An 18,050-nucleotide genomic window follows, 5' to 3' on the forward strand; every position below is an offset into this window, starting at 1 on the left:
AGCATATTCGATTTGGGGGGGGGAGAGAGAAACGGGGGAGTTGGGATTGTACATATAGAGATGGGTAAATGAATGTAAATGTGTACGAGTTGCATTCAAACAGTTTGTAAGCGACATGGTAGATTAGTGCCAACCATGTCTAAACATACAAGTGGCTAATCTAAGCTAAAATTATACAATGGCTAATATAAATTATAAGATCTCTTTTGAAGAAAACCCAAAACTTTTTACTATCATGGTCAATGATTCACATGTACACCAGTTCACTTGTATTATCATAAAAATAGTTGTATATTGGATCGTGTGTACACATGGAGAAGACTGTCCAGACAGGGAGTGTACACATGATATAACACATAAACGTAAATAACATATTTGATTCAAAGATTTAAACTTTCAAATCGAGAACTGTTAAATTCAACCAGATAATTTTCTACAAGAGGGGCTCTCACAAATTGAAAGATTTTATCCTGCAAAACAAACAAAAAACTAAGGACTTAGCCTATCTAAATCACATGCGAGATAAGTGCACTTCCATCATGAAAACTAATTGCTTACCTGAGTTCCGTCGTCGGACATCTTCCATTCGCCGGCGATAACCATGACGTGGTCCGCCATGGAAGATACCTACAATGCAAGATAGAATCTTCAAATAAGTCAATTAGCAATAAAAGAAAAAGTTAATCAAAGTTTTGTTAACTAACCGAGTTCTTTAGAGTGATAATCAGTGGGGGTTTCGTGTTGATTAGCACAATTTTTTTTTGAATGTTGATGAACAACAAACCCAAGCAAAAAACGCACAAGTGGGAGAAAGAAGAGAGATAGAAGTGAGGTTAATCTGAGCCGTCCAGAAAATAGCTAGTTCATCGAACGGTTCTGGTTTAAGACAGGTAAATGTCTTGTCCAGATCTGCTTTTCCAATAATTAATCTCAGCCGTTGATATAGTGAGGGAATGTGTGGCTGGGGAGAAAAGCCCGCCAATTGGGTAACGAGTTAGTTGAGATGGGGTTGGGAGCAAACGAAAAAAGAAGAAGATAGTTGAGAAAGTGTGTTTGTAGTGGAAAGTGACCCACCATGTAAATAAAAAGTAGTAATGTGTCCTAGAGTGTAAATCTTTCATTTAAAAAATACACACATACGTACACTGATTTCAATTTCCACAATCATCGGCCCCTACTTATATACATTTTTTCTTTAATGTCCATGAGTACAACTACTCCTTTTTGTACACATGTACACGTAAACCGCTCAAAGATAGGACACAATCTTTTCCCTCTTTGTACACATGTACGCAACTACCTCTCTTGTTTTTAGCCTAAACAGGTTGCCAAAGCATGATCCCAGAAGCTTTTCCATCTCTTATGTCCCTTCAAGCACATCCTTTACCAGATGAAGATACTCCAACGATGAAATACAGTTGTGTCTTTTGCTTGAGTATCGGTCAGTCGCAAACAACCGCGACGGTAGCCTCTCATGCACTGCTCCTTCCTCTGGTTATGCTACCTCTGTAAGACACAAGCAACACAAGAGAATCTTAGAAATCTCAACCAGAGAACCCAAAATAACTTCCCCTGCACATAAACCCTAGATCGGAACCCTAAACCAAAATACGAAATCCAACACCCGTAAGCCCTCTAAACACAATAACGAACTTAGATTATGCAGAAATTGCAGCCCCATCACGAATACATCCACAAATCCACCCAGAAAAAAAATCCAACAAGTTGGGGAGCATGGTGAGAACTAACCTTTTCCTTTCGCTTTCGAAGCTTGCTTCTTTCTCGCCGACATCGTCTCTCCCATCTCTTTCTGGCGTCTCAACGTTCTCCGGCGGTAAGATCGATCGTCGCCTTCTCCGTCGGTAAGTCCATTCGTTGCCTCTCGATGAAAAAAAAAAGAAAACACATTATGTTTCACTTTTACACGTTCCCAAGATTAAAAAAAAAACAAAATCAGCTTAATTTTGATTCCACCAATCACAATCTAGTTTTTTGAATTTTGAATTCCCTAACCAGCCCAACTAGAAATAAATCGGCTAATTACCCAAATACCCATCCTTGGTTTGCCTTTTAAGAGGTTAAATAAGTCTTTAACCATAAAAAACTACCTCAATAGCAGATTGTGTCTTGTGTTGTAATAAAAACACACAAAGTGACCTTTTATGTTAATAACTCTAATAATTACTGTGACAAATTATTTGTGGAGTGATTTTCATAAATAGGCACTTGTTGAGTTTTTATTACATGCTAGAACAGATGTTGCTACTGACACACATTATTGTGGTCAAAGTCCATAGTAACCCTGATAAAGTGAAACTAGGCGTGGGCATGGTGGTAAAACAACAAATTGTTCTGGTTACTCTCTTTTACGGTTTTGAATTTCGAAATCGAGGGTACACGATTGGTGGATTTGAAAAAGACGTTTCTTTTTAGCGAATTTGCTCGCTTTGGGCCCGTAAAAAGGTGAAACTGTAATTTTTTTTTTTCATCGGTTCTTTATAATTTTTTCCTACCTCGGCGGCGATAGAGACGACGAACAACGGTAGGCGATGACGGCGAAGAGAAAGCGGTCAGGCAAAGGCCTGGTTGAAGGTTAGTGACAAAGTTGTTCCTTGGCTATTTTGTAAAGTTCGTTTGGTTTAGGTTCTGTCTTTAATGTGTTTTTTGAACTTAGGTACGGCGGCGACGGCGAAGAGTAAGAGGTCAGGCAAAGGCGTTGTTGTAGGTTAGTGAGGAAGTAGTTCCTTCGCTATTTTGTAAAGTTGGTTTAGTTTCGGTACTTATGGTGTTTCTTGGGCTTAGGTACGGCGGCGCCTGTTAATGAGAGGCTACCAAGTCGGCTTTTTGCCACCGACCGATACCCAAGCAACAGGAATAACTGCTATTCGTCGCTGGAGTTCCTCCTCCTGGTGAGGGATGTGCTTGAAGGTTCAGTCGAGATGGAAAGGTTGTTGTGCTCCTCCTTCGGGTCTCTCTTCAGGTTACCAGTGCGTAGGTGCGCGTTCTCAGGGAAGTTGGTACATGGGATGCTTTGTAGGCAGTTGGTAACAAAGAAACGGTTTGAGATGTGGCCTGTATTTGGTGGAGGTCCGACAAGGTTTTCGCTGGCGGAGTTTGGCCATGTTACTGGGTTGCCTTGTGGGGAGTTCGAGCCGGGATATGAGGTAGATGATAAAGCGAAGCCTAAGAAAGCAGATTATGTTTTCTGGGACAAGTTGTTTGGAGGAAGGCGTAACTTGACTGTAGATGACCTCGCAGCCATGGTCGCTGGTGAGTCAACTATGTCACAGGAAAAGAAGTTCAGAATTTGCCTGATCATCATAGTGGATGGGGTGCTGATGCCGAAAATACAAAAGCCAAAGCCTACGTTGCAGTATGTGAAGCTGGTGGAAAACCTAGACAAGTTCTTCTCCTTTCAGTGGGGGCGTGAGTCCTTTTGGTGGACGATAAGCACGATGTTACCGGCGAAGAAGGTGCTGGGAAAATGCGATGATCCAGAAGGTGCATTCTGCGCGCAGCTTAGGCAGGATTCCAAATTCCTACTTGGTTTTCCCCTGGCTCTGCAGCTTTGGGCGTTTGAAGCCATACCGGTTCTACTTGACAGGCTTGGAGGCGATGACAGCGTAACACTGCTGAGTTATATTGGGGACAAGCTGCCCACACATACGGGGCTGGTGCTTACTGATGTGCTTTCTGCGGAGAACAATCCGAAGGTCAGAGCTCTGTTGTCCGACACTGGGTTAGGTGGATAAGGGGTTACTGTTTAGGGCGTTGTGGATATAACGTGATGTGTGTACAGGGGGACACAATTGGTCTTGTTGGTATAGACATATATTTGTGATAGGTGTACATGGGGATATAGTTGGTGATGTGTGTAGTGATGGATATAATGTGATGGGCGTACATGTGGATAGGGTTGGTTCTGGGTTTTTTATGGATATAATTTTTGGTTTTGTACACATGTACATGTTATAACAATGGTCTTTCCCGAAATTCTAATAAACGGTGTGTGTTTTTTTTTCAGCTGACGGTTCTCCCAATGGTGGATGTCCACGAGGACAGAGATGATGGGTGGGGTGTGTTTGACTGCGAGATTTTGGACCGTAAAGTGTCGTACATGGTGGGGCTTTTGAAATCTGGCCACAAGTTCGAGAAGGGGAAGTGGGGTGGTGGTGATGCCGGGGAGCCTCTATATGTCCACGACCCAACTGCGAATGAAGTGAAACGAAAAATTAGAAAACTAACTCACAATGCAGAGGCGGGGCCCGTGATGAAGCAGAGGAGGCTCAGCCGGTACTTTAGTCGGAAAGGGCCCGAAGTAGGGGACAAGTACGAGGTCCTGTTGGATGCTGTCGGGGAGTTAAAAAAAGAGCTGGGCAGACTTAACAAGGTAGTAGAGAAGCAAGGCAGGATGTTGAAGAAATATAAGGCTAAAAGCATAGGGAAGTTTTCAAGCAGCAGGGGATTGCTTAGTAGAAGGAAGAGGGTCCGTCCTGTTGTTTCTGAGGATATTTTTGGGGGCAGCGACCAAGAGCGAACACATAAAAGTTCGGATGAAATGGAAGACGAGTTAGGTGGCGGCAGTAGGTCCACGGCTCTTAAGGAAGGAGATGAGATCCCACTGTTGTATAGTGAGAAAGTTGACGGACGTGAACAGACTCATGTGGTACAATTTGGTAGTGGGAGCAACACATTCTACGTAACTGAGGAAGAGGTAGGGAGCAAAACTGGTGGGGTTGTTGTTGGCAATGCTTACCCGGTGTCTTATGTTGAGCAGGGAAGTGATGAAGCAGGTGATTTAGGCATACCTGGGGCGGTAGTTGACTGCGGTACTGAAGTGGTAGGTTTTCTTGTATAGCTTCCCATATAACATTCGAGATCCTTTTAATAAGTTTGTTGTCTGTTTGTTAGGATTTCGGGGAGCTTAATAGGCTGGTGGGTGTTATCACGAGAGAGGAGGCGGGTGCAGGAGCTGAGAATGAGGGTAGGAAGCCCACTGGATTTGGTGAGAAGGCAAGTGGGTTAGATGGAATTGAACCGCAAGTACACATGGACAAGGTGGTGTGTTAGACCTTTTGTACACATGGATAGAGTTTTTTTTTAAAAGTAATTGCACACATAACCTTATATTTTGTTTTCTGTACGTACAGGGCAGGGAAGTTGTTGGTGATGCAAGCCAGAGAGGAAAGCTGATCCAAGGGCCCGAAGAGAAGGTAAATAATGTGCCGTGATGATGATTGTAGTCTATCTATGTGTTAAAAAAACAGTGGCGTAAAATGTGTGTTTGTATCCCTTATTGTAGACTACTGACAGTGCCGTGGTGAAAGTGGGTGATGAAAAAGTAGCGTTGGTGACAGAGGTTAGTACTTGTGGAAGTTGTTGTACATGTGGATTAGTTTTTTTAAACCATATGTACATGTGGACTATGTTTTTTGTGTAAAACCCTTGAACACATGGATTTATATCTCGTGTTTTGTGCGAACAGGGAATGGAAGCTGCTGGGGATGCAAGCCATGTAGGGAAACTGATTGAAGGGCCACAGGACCAGGTAGAGAAGGTGCTCTGGTGTTTTATTGTAGCCAACCTATGTTTGAAATAAGCATTGACATAAACTGTGTGTTTGTATATGGTCGTGTAGACTAGTGTGGAGGCAACTGGGGGCGTAAAGGGGGAGCGAATAACTGACAGTTCTACGGGGGCAGAGGTATGGACATGTGAATCACTTTCATTGTAGGGTTATTTTGTTAACCCATTTTGTTCTGTAGAGAGCGCGGGGGACAGATGTTGAAGAAGTTGAGGATGTTGCCAATAAGGAGCCACTCGGTGGTGGTGTAGGGTCTGATAAGGACGAGGTTCGTACATGTGGATTAGCAGCTGCGGAGTACATATGGATTGATTAATTTGTTTGCTTTGTGGACTGTAGTCTGGGGCGGTGGAAGATGTTACAGAAGCTAAGGATGACAACAAAAAGAAGGGCAGTTTGATATCGGAGGGGGACGGCTTAAACTGTGCTAATGCCGAGGAGGTATGTACATGTGGATAAGCGTTTGGTGAGCGATTTGGTATGTACATGTGTACTTACACAGTGGTAATGAGGGTGAGGTGTGTTGCAGGATGACACACTTGCGGTGCAGCCAGTAAGAGATGGCCAGAGCAGTGGTGTAGAGGGCGAGGCTGTTGACGTTGATGGCAGTGTAGATGAGCAAGTGATGGATTTAAGTGACTCGTCACCGTGCCAGAGGAGCGAGAAGCACAAACCAGTTGAGAGGGAAGCCGAGCTGGCGTCGTTGCTGTTGGCGAAGGAGCCATTCACGATGGATAAGATTGTTCCAACGGCTGAAGATACAGATTATCGTTTCTTCGAAAATGTGTTGATTGGGAACCCGAAAGTGTAAGTCCAAATTTTTTTTGTTTGATGTATTTGAGGTGTTTGGGAAGATGTGATTTATGATTATATGTTGGTTGATGTTATTGCAGGCTGCATCTCAATGCTGGAAAATTTGACTTGGACAACCAATTCTTCATAGAGCTTGCGACTTCCCAGGAATGGGTGTCCACAAAGGTATTTGTTGAATATTTGCCTAGCTTCTAAAATTCGGTTATTTAGTTTCTTGTTAAGCTGATTTAAGCACGTGTGTCAACAGCATATTGAAGCTTTGGTGGAGTACATAGCAGCGAGGCATGAGGACACACTAAAAGAAAGACGTTGCCTATTTCTTCCGTCATGGTTTGTAGCGCATTTGCAAGGGAAGACTAGGGCTTTCAATGCAGCTAAGGTGAACAGGGGGAGGGTGTTGGGCGATGGACGGCTTTCGGGTTTTCTAACAAAGGAAGGTAGGAAGTGGGGTGTGGACGTGGACACATTGTATGCGCCAATGATTTGGGATGACAACCACTGGGTCGGACTATGCATAAGCCTCACAGATTGGCGTGTGCTGGTGCTAGACCCAAACCCAAGGCTGAAAAACATGGAAGAGGTGCGTGGTGTGTTGGAGTCTGTCTCTAAGATGATACCTTTTTTGGTGGAGAAGGTGTGTCCAGTTCCGGAATCGGGACCGTATGGGTTGGAGCCTTTCACGGTTGAGAGAATGGGAGGTGCTTACGAGAACAGGCGAAGCGGAGATTGCGGGCCGGTTTCAGTTAAATTGATGGAGCTTCATGCCTTGGGGAACCCACATCCTAGGATGGATGGTTTGACTGATGACCTTGTGGATATAATGAGGAGGCAGTGGGCCATGGACATTTACAAGGATTGGGTAGTCCCAGTGTATGTGGGAGAGGAGATGGTGTAGGATTTGGTTTTATGTTGTTATGTTGTGTTTGTTTGTAATGGACGTGAACGGGTTTTTGAAGACGTTGGATAATGTGGGGTTTGTATGATATTAAGTGTTTGCTTGTTTGTTGACTGTTATGGCCTCTTGTTATTTGTTATTAGCAGGTTGAATAGGGTAAGAACTGAGTAGCTCAATCTCGTACACATGTACAGCAAAGTATGATAGGTGTACATGTATAATGCCAGATGAGTAGGTGTACACATGGACGTTAACATGTACTATAATATGTAATGAAAAAACTCAATTTTATGATGTTACCGATGTACACATGGACGGTATGGTCACCCAGTATGAACATGGATACAATGAAAGTGTGTACATGTGTACAATATCGTTGTTTTGATTGTACAAGTGGATATTCTTAACATCAGATGTTCTGAATGTGCAAGTGGATATTCTTAACAAGAGGAGACTTCCTTTAAACCGTGGTGTGTAACTGGAGCAATTACATGTTAGCTATACCCCATATCTAGTACAACTTAGCCAGAAGCTTAGCATGTAAATGTGTTTGGATGAAGTGTGAAGGCGAAGCACATGTTTCGAGTTGTTGTGTTTATGTTAAACGTATTGAATTGATTCCCTCTAGGATTTTTTGAGAAGTTACGAAGTGTCAGTGTGTAGTGGATGGTTAGGGCTGTACACATGTGCATACCATATGGTAGCTGTACATGTGGATACGTTAAAAGTGGCTGTACATATGGAGGAAAGAGTTAGATGTTCAGAATGGATATTCAGAACATCAGATGTTCTGAATGGCCCGAAAAAGTAGAGGAGACTTCCTTTAAACCGTGGAGCAATTACATGTTAGCTATACCCCGTATCTAGTACATGTTAGTCAGAATCTTAGCATGAAAATGTGTTTGGATGAAGTGTGAAGGCGAAACACATGTTTGGAGTTGCTGTTTTTATGTTAAACTTATTGAATTGATTTCAAACTGGATTTTATGAGAAGTTAAGAAGTGTCAGTGTGTAGTGGATGGGTAGGGCTGTACACATGTGCATACCATATGGTAGCTGTACATGTGGATACGTTAAAAGTGAATGTACATATGTACGAAAGAGTTAGGATGCATGTAAATGTGGTTGGATGAACTCTGAAAGTACATGTTTCAGCGCGAGGTGTTTTTTAATTGTTTTTTCCTAAATCGTGTGAGATGAACACGTGTGCGTAATATTTGATGAGAAGTGAAGAAGTATGTGTCTGGATTGGATGTTCCGGTTGTACACACGGATATACCGTATATTAAGTGTACATGTGGATAGGTGGAAACTCAACGTAAGTGGGAAAAGATGTCTTGAATATCCCGATAGACAATCCAAAAAGAGACATTACATAAATCCGGAGGATGGCACAGAAGGCATAACATGTTAGATAAAGTTATTACATGTTTAAATGCTCAAGAAAACCAAAAAATGAAGGATGGGTGAATTCGCTATCCATGAGAGAAGAGTCATGGATATAGTATTAACCACATTCAGATTGGGCGAACACAGTTGGTCCTGTTGTGGCCAGTCCCTCCACAACGGCCGCATTTGTTAGGGACTAGTTTTTTCTTCTTGGGTGCCTGCCATTAAACATCAGTATAGTTTAGGGCCAGTTATAGCATGTGTGTAACACAAGAAGGGAATTTTTTCCATTACCGGGATCTCGCCGGTTGAGGCGACGCGCTTGTCCCTTGGGCGGCCTGATGGACGACGAGTCTGAGGTGGAAGCATGATCACAGAAGTAATTGTTGCAGGTATGGGGAAGTCTCCAATGGGAGCGTCAGGGTAGATAACCCCTGCGTATGTTTCAATCCATGTCTGTGTTTTGTAGCAGTCACCAAAAAGCTGAACATAGGGGAGACCTATGGAATCAGCAGCTAAAAGAGCGTGGCCGCATGGGATTTTGAGCTTCTGGAAAACCTGGCAGGTGCAGACTTTGTTTTCTAAGGAGACAGTGTTGGGATGGCCGAACAGGCCCCTAACTTGATAGCTCCAGGTGTTGATGCTAGCTATCTTGCTGCCTTTTGTGAGCCTGATATGTGTCTGCATAACCTTCTCAACCTCGGGTGTTACAAAACCACGACACTTGGCGGATTTGGTCCTTCTAGCAGAGAACCAGCGAGTCAACATGCGTTGGATGAACATGAATAGCTCAATTATGGGTGAAGACCTGGATTTGGTAAGGGCGTTATTGAGCTGCTCCGCTGTGTTGCTGGTTAAAAGGTTGTAACGATCTCCTGTGAAGTAAGTTCGAGACCACTTTGAAGTCCCGATTCCTTATAGGTAGGTGGCACATTCCCCATTGGCCTGCCTGATTTTTGTGAAGTTTAGATCAAAATCTTTCCGCCTGTAAGAAAATGCAGCCTCACACACCATCTTTGCAAGACCTTTGTTTTTGAAGCGTGAGATAACGTTACGCATTAAGTGGACAATGCAAGCTCCATGATGTGCCTTTGGGAATGCTGCTAGCTTGGCTTTGATGATAGAGGAGTGACGATCAGAGATGATGGTGAGTGAATTTGAATCTGCAATGATCCGCTCAAGTTTGGTGAGGAACCAGGTCCAGGCATGTTCTGTTTCGCCATCAACGACAGCAAAAGCTAGAGGGAAGACTTGGAAGTTACCGTCTTGACCACTAGCCGTGAGTAGTACCCCCTTATATTTCCCGGAAAGGTGTGTCCCATCAATAATAAGAACCTTGCGTAGGCGCCGGAAGCCCTGTATCGAAGCACCAAAGGCCAGAAAGCCATAGAGAAAACGTGTGTTGCCTTCTATATCAGGCTCGGTTTCGATTGCAGTAACCGTGCCTGGGTTGGTTGCTTTAAGCCTCTCAAAATAGGAGGCGATGTTGAGGAATGAATCCTCAGCATTTCCAATAGTGTTATCCACAGCTTGGCCTTTGGCCCTATGGCATTTCATATAGGAAGCATCTATGCGGAGGTCTTCCAATAGCATCTGCTGAAGCTGTAGAGATTTAGGGCCGTTGTTGGGTTCGGTGTAGCGAGAGCGATATATGTGGGCAATGACTTTGGAAGTGGCCTTCTTCCTGTATAGGTTGCGTGTGTCAATGGTGCAGGTGTGATCAAGCTGGGCCTTTTTGATGGTGTAGTAACCACAGTTGGTTAGCTCCTTCGCCAGTATGCGCCAATCACACTTAGTATCATGACAACTAAGCACAAAGGAATGCCTAGTGGTTCGGGTTTGCCTGAAGTAGAACTGCTCCTTGATTGCGTAGATAGCAAGCCCAATTTGACAATCCTGCTTTGTTGCATACAGTTTCCCCACGAATGGTTCCTCGCCGCTATCCTCCCAATTCAAGTCAGGAACATCCTCAGTTTCGTAGGAAAGATCGTCAAAGAGTGGTGGGACGTCGAATTCCTCATCACTAATCTCTGAGAGTGGCCTGGTCTCGCGCAGCGGGGGAGTCGAAGGTGGGACTTGGGAGGGGTTGTTGGGACGGCCTGGTGGTGTACGCGTGGACGGCGATGAGTGTACATGTGGAGTAGTGGATTTGTGTACACCAACGGGAGTGAAAGTAGATTGTCCATGTGGATTTTGCGGGGGTTGTTCTCCGGCAGAAGGTGTAGCGGTCTGTCCATATGGATACCTTCGGTGCTGTGAGGGAACTGATTGAGGCGTGCGGGTGTCCATAGGATTAGGGTATACATGGGGGAAACTGTGATGGTGTGAGGTAGGATCTTCAGGATCAGGCTTCTGGTTGGTTGGCTGCTCTGCAGGTGATGTTTCAGTGTGGATACTGTGTGGAGCCGTTTTTGGAACATCTATGCCGGCAATAACCTGTTCCGCATCAGATCCACCAAGATGTTTAGCAATCAAAGGGTCCCAGAAGTCATGGTCATAACCACGTGGTTGCACTTCTTCAAAACCGGGAGGAAGGGGACTGTCAGGACCGCTAACCTCCTCCTCCTCAGCATCTATTTGCCAACTATCAGGGAGGTTGTCGGAGTCTGCTTTGAACATCTCTTCTAGCATCTCGTCGCTACAGAGAACAGTTTCATCAATAAGTGAGAAACGTCGGATCTTGGAAGGAGCTGAGTGAGGGCTGGTGGTTGTGTTAGATGGCTTAGAAGGGCTGGCTCCAAATAAATCATCGTCAGGGAAAAGGGAAAATCCAGGGATTTTAGACGCGGCGGTAGAAGGCGGGGAAAGTCCGGATGCAGGGGGACGAGGACCGGAATAGCGGTTGAGTAGAGGGGGGGGTTTTGTGATAGGCTGTTTGGGAGTGGTGAATGGGAATAGATTTTCATCAACTTGACTCGTGTTTATGGGTTCCGACTGCTGTTTGAAGGTGACAAACAAGTTCATGCCCCTCTGTAACTCGAAATGCCGGTAGAAGAAACAAACAGAACCATCGTGTGTGAGGATGACGGGTGGGGTTGAGATGCCCGTTGCCAGTTCTTTAGAGTTCGGAGGCCAGTAGCTCAAAGAGGCTTCTTGGCGTGTTTGTTTGTTAGGAAAGAACTCATTCAAGACATTGTTCTGCAGTTCTAACAACGTCATGGAGGGGCTAAGCGTGACAATCCTCGACATTTGGTGTTTGTCGATGGAAAAGTTCCAGCTACCGTCGCCGGAGATCTTCCATTCGCCGGCAATGATCATACAGTGGTCGGCCATGGTGGTTGCCTGCAAAAAATTAGATAAAAACTGAATTTAGTTGTAGTTAACGTGATAAGCAGACATAGATAAAGAGGTTAGTTAACTAACCAAACACCAGCTGTGGTTCAGATACGAAGATTCCCCTGTCAGGGGATTGATAATGTTCTTAGATTCTGAAGGAAGAATGAGGTAAAGCTGAAGAAACTTTTGGAAACAACGACAAAAAGGTTGATAGGAGATGGTGGTTCTGAAACAACTAATCTCTGCCGTCCGATGTTGTTTGATCTAGTGGTTGATGTTGCAAGAAAACAATGTGTCTTGTCTAGATCTGCGAAAATAAATCTGAGCCGTATAAATAAAAACGAGATGGACGGCTAGGGCATAATCCCGCCTAAATGGTCAATGGGAAGAAGCTGAGGACTTGGGGTGTAACGAAAAGGAGAATGTGTTAGTTAGAAAACAAACTAGATCAGACACAAGCTGTTAAGGAAAGTGTGTCAGTAGAGGAATGTGTCTTAAGGTGTAATATAAAGTAGGGAAAGTGTCCTAGAATGTAAATGTTTCTTATTTGTGTCTCTATGTTAACATGCATTACTCTTTAGGACACTTTTTTTTAATCTTTTTTGACACTTTAGAACACAATCCGCTCTAGACACACTTTCAAGGAATCCAAGAAAGATGTTGGACATAAATGCTCCTTTGTCCAACGAAAGTACAAAGAAATATATATTTGTTTTTATTCAGTTTAGTTAGTAGGCAGAATAGTTAGTTTCTTTTTCTAGTTAGGACTTACCTTTCGACATTAATATTTTATTTGTTTTTATTTGTTCTTTTTCGCTGTTTTATTTTACAGCAAAGTTCTTATTGTTTGTTTTTTCTCAAAGTTTAAGATATTTGAAGAAAATATAATCATCACAGTAAATTGTAATTTGTTTTTCTCTATATTTTAACATCCATATTCATATATATATATATATATATATTATATCAGCAATTATATAAAAAATGTATGGACATAAAAACTATGGACGGAAAATTGTGGACAAGTAAGAAAAATACATGAAAAAAAAGATGTGGACATGGATAGATACAAAAATATAATAAATCTTTTAAGAAGTTTCATGGATGTGTTTTTGTTGATAACATTCTTATATTCTCAATCATCTATAAAAATGTGGATATAGACACTTAGATAATAGAGTTATAAACTATATGTGGACATGGACATCAAAGCTGGACACAAACACTAAAACGTTAACATCCATACTTTCTCCAAGTTTGGTCTATAGTAATTACATATGTTGACATAGATATGAAATACAAGACCAAGTGAAAGTAGATAAACCACGTTTTGGAGTCTAGATAGGAGGTGTTGAGCTGCATCATCCATTGACTCTTAATGGGTGGGAACAAGATTGATGTTTGGGACGTTGTTGTTGTGGACTACGTCATAGACTCTTGATGTGGTCATGTAGTTAAAATATCTTGCTGCATTATCCATGAATTCTTGTTGTGGTCATGTCAAGTTTGGCACAAAAATCCATCTAGTCATATAATCAAATTATCGATTCAGAGCACTAGTTGTGGAAGACCAAAAAAAAGATAAATAACGAATTGTTTTATTTAAAGTCAAAGAATTTTACTTCTCAGATCTCTGATACAAAGAAGAAATGTTTAACATTTAAATCTCAGAAAGATTATGATAAAGAAAGGAAGTGAAATTGGAATCTGTAAACGTCAAAATTGAGCTGTTTGTAGAAAAACAAACGAAGTTAACCTTCACACCACGAGAGCTTGTCTTCTTCTTTTCCACAATAGAGGCATGACCTGTTCGTCTCCGCATCATCTCCGCACCGAAGCTTAGATCTGCTGACCGTCATGTCATCCTCTCCACAACGGAGCTCTCAGATCTGCTCATTATCTCTCCCATCCACAAAATCTCTGAGATTCGATCCAATTGGATAATTACAACACAAACAAGAATAAAAAGTTAGGGATTTCGAAAATTATTTAAAGTCAAAAAGAGTTAAAGAATTCAAAATATAAACCTCTGTTGTCGATCTGCGATGAAGAAGGTTGACTATTGAGGTTCCCTTTCTTCTTTGACTTCGATTCGCCATGGTTTCTCGAAGCTGAACGAGGTTCGGGGATAGATGATGAAAGGGGATCTAGGGTTTGAAAACTATGAAAGTGATTTCAATTTTTTATCTCAAAATATGAGAGATAATGGATGAATTGTATTTTATTATATTTCTTTAATTGAGATGTGTGTCCAATTGGACATATTGTTATTTTAGTTAAAAAAAAATTAGTTACGGAAGAAAGAATGTTAAGAAGAAACAATATTGGGAGTATAAGAGACAATTACCACAAGAAAGTGTGCCTCCAGCAATATGTGTTTGATTGTGTAAATTGAAAGTGGAAATATATCTTAAAGCGTAAAAATTTCTTTAAACATATCTGTAAAAATTACTTTTTATTAGTAAATGTTGCAAAAGTTAATCAATTTTTTCAGATATGTAGCGACTTCCGACGTATCCTACTGTGTTCACGGCGAAGGGTTACAGTGAAGAAAGAGACCCGTGTTTCAAGAAAGACTCAACTAGTGCGGCGAGAAGAATGTGAAGTTTATGGGCTGTCGGCGTCGATTTTGGTAAAGAAGACGGTACATATTGTGACGGCGAGTTGAAGACAATATTTCTTATTTTATTTCAATGACGTGTAGTATTCGAGAAAAAATCACAAAGGTTAGTTTGTTTGTTTCATTTAGATTCTTTGAATATGCATCCATATGTCATTGCATGTCGCAATTGTTTTTAGTAAATTAAGGTAACGAAAAGTTTGTGAGTTTATGTTTGTATGAAAAGGTAGTTTCTTTTCCTTTTTTAAGTTATCCCATATGAGTGAGTACGTAAATGGAATAGATTTGTAAATGCGTACTGATGTGTAGTAGATCTATTTGTAAATAAAATAGTCTAGATACAGTAACATAATAGTACAACCTTCTCTGTATGGATTGTTTAGAAACCGGTCATGAATATATTTGTACATGGAATGCACTAAACTTGTAAGAGAATAAAAGTTGTTGTTTGTCAAACACACACACATATATATATATATATATATATATATATATATATATATATATATATATATACATAGTGTAGTAATCTGGCGTGCACAGTGGCGGAGCCACCTTAGAAGCATGGTGGTCAAATGACCCATGTGAAATTAATAAAAATAAACTTGTAAGGCTATTTTTCATGTTGCTATTGTGGTAATTTGGTCAAGATCTCTCCTACTGACCCACATGTTCCTAGGTTCAAACCACATAGATGTATATTTTTGTCTCTAATAAATGAGTTATGACCCATATAAACGTGAGATCTAGCTCCGCCACTGGGCGTGCATAGAATAGTATGTTCTATTCATAAGGAACTCTAAGGTTATTTCGACCCTTATGAACTATATGTGTTCGAGGCTATCTAACCATCTCATTTTTTTCAGGTTAATTTTTCAGGACAGAGGAGCACTTACATGAACTGGGATTTAAACCATTGAGTCCTGAGAAAGAACCAAATGTTGGTTGTTGTTGTCGATCTTTTCTACTATAAATTTTAGGCAATATACTATTTTCTAATTTGAGACATATGTGGTATAGTATTTCACTAATTTATACTATACTATTTGTTTTGTTTTATTAAACTTGACGAATGTAGATTAAAAATATAAATAAAAAGTTCATGCCACATATTTAGTTAACCACACCCATTAAATGTAAACTTCACACAAATTTCTATAATTCTATTTATAATGATTATATTTTACATTTAAAAGTAGATAATTACAGTGAATGATCCATATTGTATAGTTTAATATTACATAATATTATGTACTATTTTTAGATTTTGATATTTTGGTTTAGAGTTTATATATGGGTTTAGAGTTTATTGATTATGGTTTAGGGTTTAGTGATTAGGGTTTAGAGTTTATATTTGGGTTTAGAGTTCACTGATTAGGGTTTAGGGTTTAGTATTTGGAAGGTGAAAGTTGAGATTGGGGTCAACATTAACTTCTTCTGTGAAATCATAGACATTTGATAATGTCACTAATATATACTATGCTATTTACTTCTAATCTATTAAAATAGAGTCCTATTTTTATCTACTTATAAAAGTTGTTTTTTAAAATTTTATATAATGACCAGCATGTGACTTCTAAGCAAACAGCTTGTGTCCAGCATGTGACTTCTAATGAGCAACCAGGTAAGCAAGTAGGTAATTGTCATGTGACCTAATTACTGAGGAAGCAAGTAGGCTAGAAGGTGCAAGACATGTGACTGTTCAGAAATAATTTTAAGAGTTTTGTCGATATTTTTTGGACTGTTTCGACTAAATATTTTTCATCCTTTGAATCTCATCCTGCTCTGAATAAACTCGCTCAGCATGAATAAAAAATGACAATAATAATTAATGGTCTTCCGACCAAAAGACTGCCCCGTCGAGAGATTAATTCACCGTGTCAATTTTAATTTAATTTTGATCGATCAATCTTCAAACTGATCTTAAAGAATTTTCTCGACCAAAATTATATATGCTCGTGAGAGTTATTACATTCCATCTTTTTTTTAATTTAATTATGTGTTTAATTAATAGATTCCAATACGAGATTTTTGTACCCATTTGTTCAAGATTGTTTTGCTGTCTATCTCCAAATATTTTTCTTTTAGCTTTATATTGATTCTTTAACAGATCAAGAAAGAGAGGCAAAAGGTGAGAGATGTGAGAATTTTGAAGAAGCATTCAGACCAAATTAAGGAACAAATCTGAAAACTTGATATGTCTAGTAAGTTATTTCGTTGGAGGAGCTATTGGTTTCTTATAAGTTGAAACCCTAAGTTTAACTATTTGTCTTATATTCTACAACCAACTTGTTTAGTGCTTTAATCATATACTGCTTTATCTTTACTTACCTAGTTTAAACTATATTGTGTGTCCACGCTCCACATGGATTTGATCCTGAATTATTAAAAGTGAACTTCTTATTTGAAATAGAAAATTGATCTAGAGTAATTTGAGCGATATCATGTAGAGACGTTTTATCATAGTGATTTTGAAAAGCAAGATTCAGTTGCCAATCATGAAGTTAATCTATACAAAAACAAAAGTGGCTTCTTTGGTTAGCAATGAAAAGCTGCAAGACGAAGGAAAACTTTGACCCATGTTTATTTTTTATTTTAACTATCTTCGCTTAAAATGTATGTGCCACACGCTGTAGCAATAACATTTAACTAGTTTCCGAACAAGGTTAGTAAGCAATTTAAACTGATATAATTTAGGAAATTTACAGGAGATAACCATAGAAAAATAGTTATTTAGGTATATGGAAAACATACTGTACATAAACGATAATTTCAACTGTACCCTCCTTTATTGCAACTTTATTCCATAGGTCTGAAAAAATAACAAAAAGAAATAAATAAAAGCAAATTTCAGAATTCTAATATTTTTGTTCTTTCTTCCTCTGTTCGATCTCTCACTGATTCCATCTTTTTTTTTAAATTTAATTATGGGTTTAATTAAAAGATTTCAATACGAGATTTTTGTACCCATTTGTTCAAGATTGTTTTGCTGTCTCTCCAAATATTTTGCTTTTAGCTTTATATTGATTCTTTAACAGATCAAGAAAGAGAGGCAGAAAGTGAGAGATGTGAGAATTTTGAAGAAGCATCCAGACCAAATTAAGGAACAAATCTGAAAACTTGATATGTCTAGTAAGTTATTTCGTTGGAGGAGCTACTGGTATCTTATTCTGAAATTTCCAAGGAGATCTTTTTTTCGGTTCATCACCATAGTCCAATGACCGTTCATTTTGTGAAAGTTTATCTCTAATTTTTCATCTGGCAGAATGGTTTATGAAATCTAGTATAGATTCATTGGTGGTTGTTGGGTTTCAAAGTTTCAATCTTTCAGGTGTTTTATAAAAGATCTTGTTTTTAGTTGATGTCTGAACATGTTCTTGTATCTAAATTTAATTCGTTTGACTATATATCTTACCTTTGAAGCTGTTTGTATGCTTCTGTGATGATTGGAATCACCGGAAGTTGATTTATAC

At 40.2% G+C, this 18,050-nt stretch overlaps 2 protein-coding genes and 1 long non-coding RNA gene across 5 annotated transcripts; 1 reads left to right on the forward strand and 2 right to left on the reverse strand.

Moving 5' to 3' along the window:
- Nucleotides 1–243: 243 nt before the first annotated feature.
- LOC117133911 lies at nucleotides 244–631 on the reverse strand. The gene is made up of 2 exons (XR_004457971.1): nucleotides 559–631; nucleotides 244–470 (listed from the first exon to the last, which is right to left on the reverse strand). It is a non-coding gene; the product is annotated as an uncharacterized LOC117133911 (long non-coding RNA).
- A 1,157-nt stretch (nucleotides 632–1,788) lies between these two features.
- Nucleotides 1,789–8,663, forward strand: LOC117133909. 3 transcript variants are annotated; one of them, XM_033291030.1, is made up of 15 exons: nucleotides 1,789–1,862; nucleotides 2,528–2,592; nucleotides 2,675–2,725; nucleotides 2,803–3,713; nucleotides 4,025–4,840; nucleotides 4,912–5,058; nucleotides 5,151–5,213; nucleotides 5,303–5,359; nucleotides 5,486–5,548; nucleotides 5,639–5,704; nucleotides 5,766–5,852; nucleotides 5,924–6,025; nucleotides 6,114–6,391; nucleotides 6,478–6,562; nucleotides 6,645–8,663. In XM_033291030.1, the coding sequence occupies exons 2-15, from the start codon at nucleotides 2,550–2,552 to the stop codon at nucleotides 7,290–7,292; spliced, it is 3,417 nt and encodes a 1,138-aa protein (XP_033146921.1). In that variant the 5' UTR covers nucleotides 1,789–1,862; nucleotides 2,528–2,549; the 3' UTR covers nucleotides 7,293–8,663. The 3 variants fall into 3 exon arrangements, with proteins under 3 accessions (XP_033146921.1, XP_033146922.1, XP_033146920.1); XM_033291031.1 differs by lacking the exon at nucleotides 1,789–1,862 and having other exon boundaries at nucleotides 2,502–2,592; nucleotides 4,025–4,714; nucleotides 4,778–4,840; XM_033291029.1 differs by lacking the exon at nucleotides 1,789–1,862 and having other exon boundaries at nucleotides 2,502–2,592.
- Nucleotides 8,664–8,971: 308 nt separating this feature from the next.
- On the reverse strand, nucleotides 8,972–17,969 carry LOC117133910. Its single transcript, XM_033291033.1, has 2 exons — nucleotides 13,714–17,969; nucleotides 8,972–13,480 (listed from the first exon to the last, which is right to left on the reverse strand). Exon 2 carries the CDS (start codon nucleotides 11,952–11,954, stop codon nucleotides 9,597–9,599), a length of 2,358 nt encoding a protein of 785 aa, XP_033146924.1. The 5' UTR covers nucleotides 11,955–13,480; nucleotides 13,714–17,969; the 3' UTR covers nucleotides 8,972–9,596.
- Nucleotides 17,970–18,050: the final 81 nt, after the last annotated feature.

This window comes from Brassica rapa, chromosome A05, assembly GCF_000309985.2.
Source record: "Brassica rapa cultivar Chiifu-401-42 chromosome A05, CAAS_Brap_v3.01, whole genome shotgun sequence".
In the NCBI taxonomy this organism is placed as follows: Eukaryota; Viridiplantae; Streptophyta; class Magnoliopsida; order Brassicales; family Brassicaceae; genus Brassica; species Brassica rapa.

What these genes read in the sequence shown, in the direction of transcription:
- LOC117133909 (XM_033291030.1), top strand. Translation starts at nt 2,550, where the DNA reads ATGACGGCGAAGAGAAAGCGGTCAGGCAAAGGCCTGGTTGAAG. An exon ending in AGGCAAAGGCCTGGTTGAAG is followed by an intron (nt 2,593 to 2,674) that starts GTTAGTGACAAA and finishes TTTTGAACTTAG; the next exon opens with GTACGGCGGCGACGGCGAAG. An exon ending in TCCAAGGGCCCGAAGAGAAG is followed by an intron (nt 5,214 to 5,302) that starts GTAAATAATGTG and finishes CCCTTATTGTAG; the next exon opens with ACTACTGACAGTGCCGTGGT.
- LOC117133910 (XM_033291033.1), bottom strand. Translation starts at nt 11,954, where the DNA reads ATGGCCGACCACTGTATGATCATTGCCGGCGAATGGAAGATCTCCGGC.